The sequence below is a fragment of the Amblyomma maculatum genome, chromosome 1 (genome assembly GCF_055883805.1).
Source record: "Amblyomma maculatum isolate TAMU_Amacu chromosome 1, ASM5588380v1, whole genome shotgun sequence".
Taxonomy (NCBI): Eukaryota; Metazoa; Arthropoda; class Arachnida; order Ixodida; family Ixodidae; genus Amblyomma; species Amblyomma maculatum.
The window spans coordinates 133,513,589-133,525,597 of record NC_139344.1 but is presented as its reverse complement, the minus strand read 5'-3'; the positions used below and the strand labels follow the sequence as shown (position 1 = coordinate 133,525,597).

Below are 12,009 nucleotides of genomic sequence, written 5' to 3'. Positions count from 1 at the left end.
CGCTACAGCCAAAGTGAAGGTGGGTTCAGGCAGCGGCTCAACCTCCTCCTCTTCGTCGCCACTGTTGTGCGCGTCGACACACTCAGCCACGATCTGGTCATCATCTCGGAGGTGACAACGGCGTCGTCTACAGAAACATAATCACTGTACACAATCCCATAGGTGCCAACTGCTTCCATGGCCGTGTCGAGTTCGCAGTCCTCGGTGCTTACAGGTTCTGCTGCACAGTCTGCGTCGCCGAAACACTTCGCAAAACAGTTTTTGATCGTTGCGGCAGTGACAGTGCTCCATGCCGTAGCCAAATAGTGTATGGCATCAAGAACTGTAATGCCATTCGGCTGCTGCCCATGATCCACTGAGACCAGGGATCGCTTCACTATGCACTTTCTGTAAAAATGCTTGACATTTTTTATGATGCCTGCATCCAAGGGTTGAAGGTGGCTTGTTGGTTTGGCCGGAAGGTACACCACCTTGACGTTCCGCAGCGACGTAGTGTCCTTAGGGTGCGCGGAGCAGTTGTCTAAAAAAAAACCTTTCTTCCCTGACTGCCCATTTTCAAGTCCATGTAGGACAAGAACTCCTCAAAAATTGCGCATGTCATCCAGGCTTTGTAGTTGTTCTTGTAGTGGCAGGGCAGGTACCAGATGTTTTTCAGGCACCGTGGGCTTCGAAATTTTCAAACGACCCACGGCTTCATCATCTCAGAGCCATCTGAGTTGCAACACAACAACACGGTGAGGCGTTCTCTGCTGCTTTTCCCGCCGTGGCAAGCCTCGCCTTTAAAGCTCAGCGTCTTTGATGGCTGTACCTTATAAAAGAGGCTCGCTTCATCAGCATTGAAAATATCCTTGGGTTCGTAGCCCTCGATAATGCCCGCCATGGACTCTCTCCAGTTGTCTATGGTAGCAATGTCCACGCTTGCAGCCTCCCCGTTCACGGTTTGATAGGAAATTCAGTGCCATCTTAAAGCAGTCGATCCAACCGTTTTACGCACTGAAATCGTCAATCCCAAGCTTGTCTGCTATCTCCAGCACTTTTTCGTGCAAAATGGTGCCATCAAAATTCACACCTGCAGCTCTGGCTTGCTTGAATCGTATGTAAACAGCTGCTTTTACAGCTGTAAACAGCTGTAAAAGCTGCACGTGCCCCCCACTGCGGGCTTGCTTGCTTTTGATGTCGAATGACCGGGCATTTCCTTCGATCTCGCTTCTTTTCGAAACAGTGGAGTTCAAGGTGGGATGGCGCGAGTTTAAGAACTTTTGCGATGCACAGGTGATTCCACATCGAGTTTGCATTCACGGTGCGAAGAATGTTCAGCTTTTCCTCCAAGAGGAGTGCTTTGCGCTTTCTTGATTCTATCACTGTAACAAGTTCCCGCACTGCGGCGGAACGAGGCAGCCGCTAACCCACAGCGATTTACGTTGCAGCGTGAAAGGGTCGGCACGGCGTCAGGTGGGCACTTGAGTGCGCTGGACGCGTGTGCACACAACCACGGTATGAATTCACTTCTTGCGTATCTCACAGCAGGAAAATACACGCGAAATGATTCCTAGTCGGAGGCGCGAAACGATGCAATGATATGTGGAAGGAGTCCGAAGCACGTAGTCAGCTGCGCATGCACCAACCACACAAAGGGAGCAGCATGGGAGAACGAAAAATGGCATGATGATAGGTAAAAAAGATGCAAAAAAAGGCGCGACCGCTGATGATAATGATGTTGGCACCGCCTGCCCGAGCGCCGCGAACGCCTTCTGTAGACACGCCAGCAATGACAGGCATAGCCAGGCCAATTCAGGTCAAGTCAGGCCAAGTCTATTGGCCTTAAAAGTAAATATGGCCGTCGCTGCTTGTTACTCAAGCCTGCCAGTTAGGGACGTATGATTCGGGAACGTGCCCGAAGTTACGCAGGGTTTCTAATGCATAGAACACTATGTGATTCATGCCAGAACTCAATCATAAGAACGCAGCAACCATGAAAATGCAGCACCTGGGAACGCAACAGCGGGGTTCTACTGTATATATATATATATATATATATATATATATATACCGTATTTATTCGATTCTAAGCAGCCCCTTTTTTTACGATCACGATGCCCAAAGTGAAGGGGGGGGGGGAGGTACTTACATTCGCAGCCCCCTTTTCGCGGCAATGTTTGAAGGGAAATGCTCGAGAAATAACATCTTATTTGGCGAACATTCAAAACAAAAATAGTGAACCCACCGCTTGTGTCTCATTAGTCACTCACTGCCACTCGAGGAGTCCGTCACACTGCTTGAGCTGCCGCTCTCAACATCCCACAGCAGGCCGTCTTCTGTTCCGTCAAAGTGGTTAGTAATGGAACACTTCTTAAGACTTCGTCACAACGTCGACCTGCACCTGCTTCCATGCGTCCGAAATCTACCTTGCGATGGTTGACGGGGACGCTTTCTGGAGCTTTCATGTCTTCCGGTCGGGGTTCCGCACCTGTTTTTTATATTCCTGTTGAAGATTGGCTTTAAAAGGTCTATTGACTGAAATGTCGAGGGGTTGCAACACCGCTGTCATGCCGCCTGGGATAACAACCAAGTCGCAATTGTTGTTGCAAAGCTGGGTCTTTACCTCCGGGGTAAGGTGGCCGCGAAACGCGTCCAGCAGCAGTATAGACTGTGTGCTTGCAGGTCCACCGAGCAGTGCTCCCGGGCGCTACTGCCACACAACCCTAATCCAGCAGACATGACGTCTGCCGTCATCCACCCTTTTCTTGTATACTGTCATGATGATATCTTTAGGAAAACTTTTTTTTTTGGCATGTTTTTCCTTTTGAAGAGAATGAATGGCAGAAGCTTTTGGCCGTCAGCTGGTACGCATAGCATAACTGTAACACACTGCTTCTCGTACTCTGTTGTCTTCACCTTGACTTCCCGGGCTCCTACTTCTGTGCATGCCCTCGGCATGTCATAATACACCGGCGTCTTATTTGCGTTGCCGATCTGGCCGAGCTGATAGCTGTGCTCCCTGCGGAGCTTCATCACATACCGCTAAAAAGTGATAAGCTTTTTCCTCAAAATCAGCTGGAAGCTTCTGGCATATTGTTGTCCTGCGTTTCAAAGAAAATCCATTTCTTTTCATCATATGCTCCACCCAGCCCCGGCTTGCACGAAACACCACGTGGGGAATTTGCATTCTGGTTGCTATCTCTATCGCCTTCACCTTAATTGCATTGGCAGTGACAGCAAAGCCTCTGCATCGTTCGCTGCGAACGAACTTACAGACTTGTTTCTCACTTTGCGGATGTCGACCCTTGCGAGGTCTTGTGAACTTCTTGTATCTCGGGGCGCCTTTAAAAATCTGGCCCCTCGATCTCTCGATCCTGGTCATCCGCAGCAATTTGCCAATAGCCAGATCGTAGGTCAATGGACGAGAAGAATTTGGCTCTGTAGAAGCAATCCAAGGCATCGTCGATTCTAGGAAGTGGATAGACGTCTTTCTTAGTGATCTTATTCAGGTGTCAGTAATCCACACAGAAGTGCCACAAGCCATCTTTTTTCTTGACCAGGACGGCGGGCTAAGCCCGGGGACTATGAGAGGGCTCAATAATGTTCTTCTCTAGCATTTTTGCTACTTCCGCCTGGCTTACCTGTCGTTCTGCATGGGAAACTCGGTATGGTCTGCAGCGGATAGGAGGAGCGTCACCGGTGTCGATACGGTGCATGACAGAGCTTTGCCAAGGGTGCTGTTATGGAGGTCGAAGATGTCGGAATAGACTCTAGAAGCGCACGCAGCTGACGAGATTGAGCAGGGAGCAAATTGGAGGGCATCATTTCCAGGATCGTGTCAGTCTGAGTAGGATCGTGGGTAGGGTCTGCTGAAGCTGGAGCATTGTCAGTGTCCAATGGGTCAACTTGACAAGAGCCAAGAGGTGAGAATGTGGCCGCACATATGCCAGGTGGAAGCACTTGGGCCGAATAGCTGAAATTGATCAACGGAAATGACGCAGTGTTCCCCTTGATTGTAGCGACGGTATGGGGCAGTGCAACATTGTGGCTCAGCAAGAAATCAGAATTAGGCGCAACTAAGTAGTCACCATCGAGAATAGATGAGGTAGGATGCAAGGTAACAAATGAGGCGGCTAGTGAGGGCAAAGACACTTGGTCGAGCGAATACAGTCGGGGAGAAGAATGCAAAGGTTCAGGATCGATGATTGGGAGATCTAGGTGCAGGACGCCTTGTGAGCAGTCAATCACAGCAGAGTGTTCTGATAGGAAGTCAAGGACGAGGATGAGGTCCTGGGCACAAGGGTTCAAAACAGTGAACTGCACAGGAAGTTCATGGCCAGCAACACTAACGTGAGCAGTGCAGAGTCTGTCAACACCAACCGTTTCGCCGTCCGCGACACGCACCCGAGATCGAGCCACCGACAAAGGCTTGCACTTGTGACAGAGATATGATGCGTTCTAGTGTCTACAAGCGCGTGCACGAGGGCACCCGTCTACACAAATATTTATTTTGTTCAAGCGGGAGGTCTATAGAGAATTTGTGGGGCTGGCCATGGATGCAGCATCACCTCTGGGAGCTGCATCAGCTAGTTTTCCAAATCAGATTGGCCGTATGAGGCTGCAGCCGAGGATCGAGGGGGCTGCGGGGATCGAAAACGACGGCTCATGGAGATTGAGAGCGGGAAGAACGACATGGTCCTGAGCTTGCGAAAGCGTTGGGAGAATTTGATTGGTCAGGCTGGGATCGGGGCAGAAAACTACGGGACATATTTGGACGGTATTCTTAGGATAACTCGGTATGAGAAGTCTGAGACCATCTATTGTGGCAGTGCTGGGAAATGTGGCTGACACAGGAACACTTGAAACATATGGGGCGATCATCAGGCGTCCGCCATTCTTCTGGATTTCGATAACAACGAAAGTACGGGGCTCGGGGACGGAAAACATTTGTGCTTGGTGCCTGGACATGGGGTTTTCAGATGGAACAGACAGCAGGCGAGAGGTCCAAGCTTGCAAGCTCCTCTCGCGCGATGGCCTGAACGGTGGCCAGGGACGGTGGGTTGAGTTGGTGCAGGTGCACAGGCCTCCACACAGGCGAAGGGGAAGGGGCTGTTGGTGGCTGCTGCATAACACACGAAGATGTGGCGGCCGTGTTCAGAAGTCGAAACTGTGGGAAAATGCGCTGGCTGTTTACTTGCTCGAGGAGATAGCACTCCTTGATAAGAGCATCCACAGTATCGCAGCCTTTGCAGAAGAGCAAATGGAAAACGTCATCCGCAGTCCCATTTAGGATGTGGCCTACATTTTGAGATTTCGACATGGTGGTGTCAACCTGGTGACATAAGGCGAGCACGTCTTGAATATAGGTGTCGTAGCTTTCACTGGAGGACTGCGCACACGACTAAAGGTGTGTTTTGGCGGTGAGCTTCCAAGCATGGTGAAGGAACAGCGCAAGGGACTGGACACAGAGGCACGAGGAAGCACAAACACAAGGCGCTGACTATCAACTGAGGTTTATTTCAGAAGAGAACAGGGGGTGGCACATCGATATCGATAATGCTCTGTCACCGGCCGTCAGAAGATAGTCACGGCAGTGAGTTAAAACTAGCATCAGCTAATGATTGAAGTGGGAACACAAGATAAACAATGGTTTAACAATAATGGAAGATGAAGTGGAAACGCAATAGCAGTCAAATCTATAAAATGTAAAAGGTAAAAAGCGAGGTATAGAGGGCCTTGGTGAGAACAGAACACGCTAAAACATACTAAAACCGAATGGCAGAAGCAATTGAAGGTGCCCAAAAGAGGTTAAAATCAGCACCTTGTGTTTATGCTTCCTCGTGCCTCTGTGTCCCGTCCCTTGCGCTGTTCCTTCACCATGCAAAAGCAACTAACCTGCCAACTCGCTGTTATTAATTTCAATGCATTTGGTGGTCTTAAGAGAGCACGAAGCTTTTTTTTTTTTTTTTGAAGATGTCCCAACTTGTTAATTCGTCTTTGTAGGTGTTGTACCATTGTCTTGCTGTTCCAGACAAATAGAAAATTATGTTTGCCAGTATATTACTGTGGGGTCCCACCTATTATGGGTGCTGACACGTTTGTACATCGATAGCCATTTGTCAACATTATCACCTCAGGCACCGGATATCAGGGTTACGGGGATGAGCCATGACCATGAATGTAGGGGCAGTGGGGCTTCGCAAGTTGCTGGGTTGAGTCATGGTGACAGTGCCGGTGTAGCATCCGCTGCGAAGCTCCATGGTGCAATAAGCCAGGAAGCGGAGGATCGAAAAGTCCTCACCTCCATCAAGATGCTACGTAGAAGGAGGCGTTTACACCACGTAAACACTGGTACACTCACACAGAACTGGACGCAAGCACAAGGCGTATCGGACATCAAATCACAGACACCACTGCCAGGGATTCGGGCCCCGAGCACGCGGCAAGCGCACACACACTTCGTCAGTCTCTTCTCCAATGAGTCAACCCGTAGCAGTACTAACCGGTAGAAAAGCAGGATAGCTCTATGGGAGACTTTTACTTCCCATGATTTTGACTTTATGAGGCGGGAAATTTTAGAAACCACGGACATATCAGTGAGGTTCTACAGTATTTTTAAGCCCCATGTCAGCGATGAGGTGCACTCCATGCTCATGTGCCTTTAGGCTTTATGAAGCAATGTCTGCATGCAACGCATGTGCAATGCCGAGATCTGACCGCTCTGAATCTCTGTGCCTGCGCAAGTACGTGGAGCGCTGCTTTTCCCACACCGTTAGAAGTGCTCCTTCCCCCCCCCCCCCCCCCCCCCCCCCACCAATGAAGCACTTTTCTGCAAAATGGCTTCCTCTCAGTTTTGTGCAAAGGTGCACAGGATCGAGCCATCTTCCAGGGGTGCACTTTTTTGTGTTGAAAATTTAATTTTAGGCCTATGAGAAAGCAACTGCATTAATGATCTCGCATTGTTAACCTTACCCGAAAATTCGCCTTAACCCAGTTTGTTCTGACTGGAGTTCGCTGTATTTTATTAAAGTAAATAACTTCTCTGGCTCAGAATCTCAGTCATTTTTAAGCATGACAAGTCACCACCAGTGGTGTAATACTTGTATAACGAATGCCTTGTTGTGAAGAGTTTTTCCTGCACTTTGAGTAGGACAGGAAAGCTCATAGTTGCTATATTTATGTCTGCAGGTAGTAGCATGATTGTAGTACATCCAAGGCCTTGCACATTTCATTGGCACCAGAGAGCAAACATTATTAAAAGGCAGCTGGCCCTTTCGAAAGCTGTGCAGTTAGGAGCTCCTTTTGATGCTCAGAAACTGGTTGCTTGTAGCATTGACTAATTAAGGAATGCTGCTCCTAGTCAGCCTGTACAACTGCTTGTATAGGTAGCTGCTCTGATTTTATTATAGCCAAATGCACCATTCTTTTTTTTTTCTGTATTTGGCTCAAGTTATATAGTACTATTGGCTTTTAATTCAAACCCGATTAATTCTTAAGTTAAGGTAATTTGGACTGCTGATATGGTTTTAACTACCCGTACATGTCTGTGATGCTGGATGCTCCTTGATTCGGACGCAGTTAGGCTCACAAACATGCACGCAATGTGGATACAGTAAAATGAGATGGCTTTGTCTTTGCCACGTTGATCTCAAAAGCAGACAGCCATTGTCTGTGTTTCCACCAAAGGAATTTGCTATGATGTGAACAGCTTTTGGCAGCTTTTGTGCAGTTGCGTTCAAAAAATCGATTTTTTTAGATAATTTCATCATATTTTTGGCCTCTTGGGGGTACAAAATGAAGGCTTTCTGCATGTGGGATATTGTGCGTACGCAAACTGTGATACACGTGCCAACATGCTATTTCAGTTTAAGACTCGGCAGGCTGTTTTATGTGCAGTACACGTGTAGTGAGCTCCTTAAGACAAACTCGAAGAGAGTATGTGTTCGCCCTAACAGAATTGCCTTTAAAAAATAATGTAAGCATACTAGGTATGTCCATGTTGTGAAAGCAGATGAAAGCAGAGAATAAAATGGAATTTTCAGAGAGGATAATTGCAGATAAAGTATTATTATTTTATTACACGCGATGGTAAGCTGAAGTCTGAAAACATGAAACAAGCTCCCATTATTCTACTTCAAGATAGCTCAGGTCCAGTTTCCTTTTTCTTTTCTTGTTCACTCTTTTTTTATCACGTTATCTTGCAATACCACTGCATGATTGCCGTTATGCGCCGTTGGTTCTCTGTCACTGCAAAAGTCTGTCTTGACTGAAGGACACACGAAACAGTTTGTCTTAAGCAGGTTTTTGTTTTTTATTTTGAGTCCTACAGGAAACCAACCGAATGGTCTATACTGTTCACCATATCTACGAATTTGTCTTAGCGAAGCTTGTCTTAGCGGGCGTCTACTTGATTTTACTAACGCCGCTTGTTTAACTGATACTGTAGCGCATGAAAGACGTACAAAGGCATGCACAACAGGCGCCTGTCATGTGCTTTTTCTACATGTGCTCATTTTTTTTTTTTTTACAACAGTGCCCATTATAAACCTACTCATTTAAGCCCATAACACAACTGAGGGTCCAGATTTGTCACGCACTTCGTGAGCAAACAGAAACATATGGGAGGCGTTAGTTACACATATTAGAAGAAGAATAAAATATAAAGGGGTAGCGGCAGTAAGTTTTAACATTGGAAGGTCATTGTTTCTCTTTGAGGTGGACGGTAAATTTCTAGCCATTGTGTTGTTGTGGGTGCGAGATGATTTATTTATCATCAAATATAGCCAGTGCTGTGATTTTTCTGATTATCATGATTTTTCTGTGCTAGTAAAAAGTTTGCGAGTCTGTGGATATAAGACCTTAGTAGGCACGAAGCTCCTTGGAATTCATTTTTTACCATTGTGTGCATGCATATTGTTGTTATTCTGTTCTTGAGTTTGCCACTGACATTTTGAAGAGGTCATGTCACACTTCTTACTTTTTTCCATCAGCATGCACGAATTAAAAAAGCAATGTATGCTCTTGTAAAACCTCCTCTGTCTTCCTACTGAAGGTAACTGTTTGCAGAATTCAGTGCAATATGTTTGATGTAAAGGTTGTTAGTATAGGATGGTTCCTAAAAATCACGTGCAGTGGTTAAGTTTGCACACAAAAGCAACTTGTTTATTTCACCTCCCAGGGACTTAGTAAAAAAAAAAAATCTTTACAGTGTTTGAATTTATTTAAATCTCAGTAAAGGTATGTGGACGTAAATACAATGAATTGGAATTGTTGGAAAACAGCCTGTAACGAGTTTGACAGGTAACGAGGACATATTTCAGTGCACAGATTAGGTCTTAAAAAGTGGTTGCTTTTAGATTATGTATTGTTGCATGGGTCTGGAAAGGTCTTGCTTTCCAGGAAACATTTTTATGAGTAGACAACGTGCTATTGTAGGAAACACAATTATCGCAGTGGTAAATATTGCGTCAACATGTCTCAGACACGAAATGGACAGCACTATGGTGCTTGGTGGTGGTGACACTTGATTGTTCCTCCTAGCTTGAAATAGCTTCTTGGTAACGTGGGTATTGAGGCATGCTCTGTAAAAACCTGGTGTCAAAAGTAAGTAAAAGCAAGTGTCAAAGAAGGTTTCTGTAGTTAGTTACTCGTTTTCCACAGAATATTACAACTTTTGCATGCCTTTGATAGCATAGATTGTATTGTATTTTAAAGGTGCAAGAAATGTCATGACTCGTGTGGTAAAAACTGGTGCAGTTTTCGTGGTCCTTCTTGTGGAAAGCCTCAGGAAGAATGTTACTGTGTCCTGAGGTGGAGTGTTCTGGGTCGATCGAGCAGTGCCCTCAGATTCAAAGATGCTGAGTGTCATTCTTGTAAATTTGCGTCATCTTTTCATCACACCCGACGGCACATCCTTACATGTTGCAAACTGTTGCCGAGCCATCATGTAGAACAGATGTTGGTTGAGCGTGTAAGTTAGTGGATGCTCAAGTTTACAAACTTTAGTTTTAAGTGCTCTGCTTCTTTGTTACCCTATTTGGTTGGTCTCGCCAAACCTGCAGAGCCAGGATAAGAAGGCAAAGCACTGAGAAATGTCGCCTCGCATTAGTGGCATGATGCATTCAATTGAATGACGGTGAAACTTTTTTGGACTTGTACATAATGATGCTTCATCTACTTTCGGCCAAGCCAGCTCACATATAGTATGCTGTTATATTTGTGAACGTCGTACGCCTGAAAGTGAAATCTTGACTCAGTTTTACTACAACCAGGCTACTTCGCTGCTCTGGGTTGTCTTTTGGGCTGTTTCTGGCTTTTTATTATTTTTAATCCTAGTCACATCTTCTCTCTTCTGCACACTCATATCTTTCACTCTAGTCCTTGGTATGAAAAGTACCATGCTGCATGTGGCTTGTTCAGAAAATTGGGCTGGTGTTTTAGAAGCTTCTTTAGACCATCATGTTTGCTGTCTTCTTTAAATTTCTTCTACAAGTTGACCTCAAAGGTATGCTAAAGTCAGGGTTACTGGAAAAAGAGCTTGTTGAATAGTTGGTCACTGAGGTCAGGTAGCTAACATTCTTTGTCATGATTTGTTTAATGATATTGTTAAGATAAAATTTCACTTAAACGGTTCTCATGCTTTCCAACAGAATTGTTATTTTCTGCAGCTGTATGTTGCTGTATTGTTTTGCTGCTTAGCTCTGTGCTAACTTTTATTTTAGTAGCAGCTTCGCTATTTCAGGATTTCATCTTTTGTTATTTTGTTGCTTGTAGGTGCAAGCACGAGCCACAATAATACAAAGCACAATTGAGTGCTCTGACCCTTCTGAAAAAAAAAAAAAATCCACTGCATTTATGTGCAAGCACACTAGTGATGCTTGTGTAATCATGAATGAAAAACCTCATTTTTGCTTGGTAAAACACAAAATGAATTTGATTGCCAAAGCATGCTCTATTGTTTCAGCTATGCCTATATATTTATATGACTGCCGAATGTTCTGTTTTTCGCTCGACTATGTAACCAGCCGTTCAGTGTCATTCAAATGCTATTTTTGTTGGTCAGCTGTAGCAAAGTACACTGAAGTGCCTTTCTTACTACTGTCTCATCTGAAGACTTGGACAATGCTGGCCTTCATATGTGTGTGTAGCCTGCCTATACACTCTAGTAGAACTTTACCAAGTGACAGACCATGCAAGAGTGGTGGTGGCTTGTGCTTCACCCCCATGCTTTTTAGTGATAGCAGCTATCTTCACCTTGGTGACTGGGACGCTTCCTGATTAACCCCTTCGAGAAGACTAACAAGACACTGTAACACCTTGATGCCACCCGACAACATTATGATGTCTTCTGCAGGTGGTTTCAGAAGACAGTGTGGCAAAAGACGTTGAGCCACTTTTGAGGAAAGGTGGTGCTGTGGTGCTTGACCCGGTTGAACATGCTGAAAATGGCCACCACCGTACTGACTGGTCTACTGTGCCTCAAGCTTTCCGACGCATCTCTGATCAACACGAAGCAGGACACTTTGTGCCTGATATGGCCATTGATGACTCCGTAAATCATGTTCATGTTGAGGTTCATGTCAGTGTGAACTTGCATCAACCGCATGTGGAACTGTGACTGTGCGACATAAGCGTATGTATGTTAACAGTATAATGAGTGCATTCTTTGAGACAACTTTGAGTATCTAGCAGAGGCATGAAATAAAATCTATTTCTTTTGTATGTGCACTGTTTTACTTCTTCGAGCTCTCATTAGCTGTGTGTTGGTAGTCCTTGCCACTAGCTGTGTTAACCTGCTAGCTATATTAGCAGTGCAACACGTAATTAACGGGGATATCTTATGTTAGCTGACGATGCTGGAAATGCAGAGTCGTGCAACGCTTTTGAAAGATGAGAATGCACAGTACGCACAGAAAAAGATTAAGAGAAAAATGGCTCAAGGTCAACAGTGAAGAGTGCACCATGACTCCAATGAACTTGTCTTCGGAGAATTTACTATTGTGTGCATGCGTATTGTTTAATTCTGTTCTC

General features: G+C 45.6%; 1 protein-coding gene across 3 annotated transcripts in view; it reads left to right on the top strand.

Annotated features, from left to right (window-relative positions):
* S1P (membrane-bound transcription factor site-1 protease) overlaps nucleotides 1-11,700 on the top strand; it is a 123,225-nt gene extending 111,525 nt beyond the window's left edge. For all 3 annotated transcript variants that reach the window (XM_084589020.1, XM_084589019.1, XM_084589018.1), the window contains exon 26: nucleotides 11,333-11,700. In XM_084589020.1, the coding sequence (XP_084445146.1) occupies nucleotides 11,333-11,596 (264 nt within the window). In that variant the 3' untranslated portion in view covers nucleotides 11,597-11,700. The remainder of the gene's footprint in view (nucleotides 1-11,332) is intronic.
* Nucleotides 11,701-12,009: the final 309 nt, after the last annotated feature.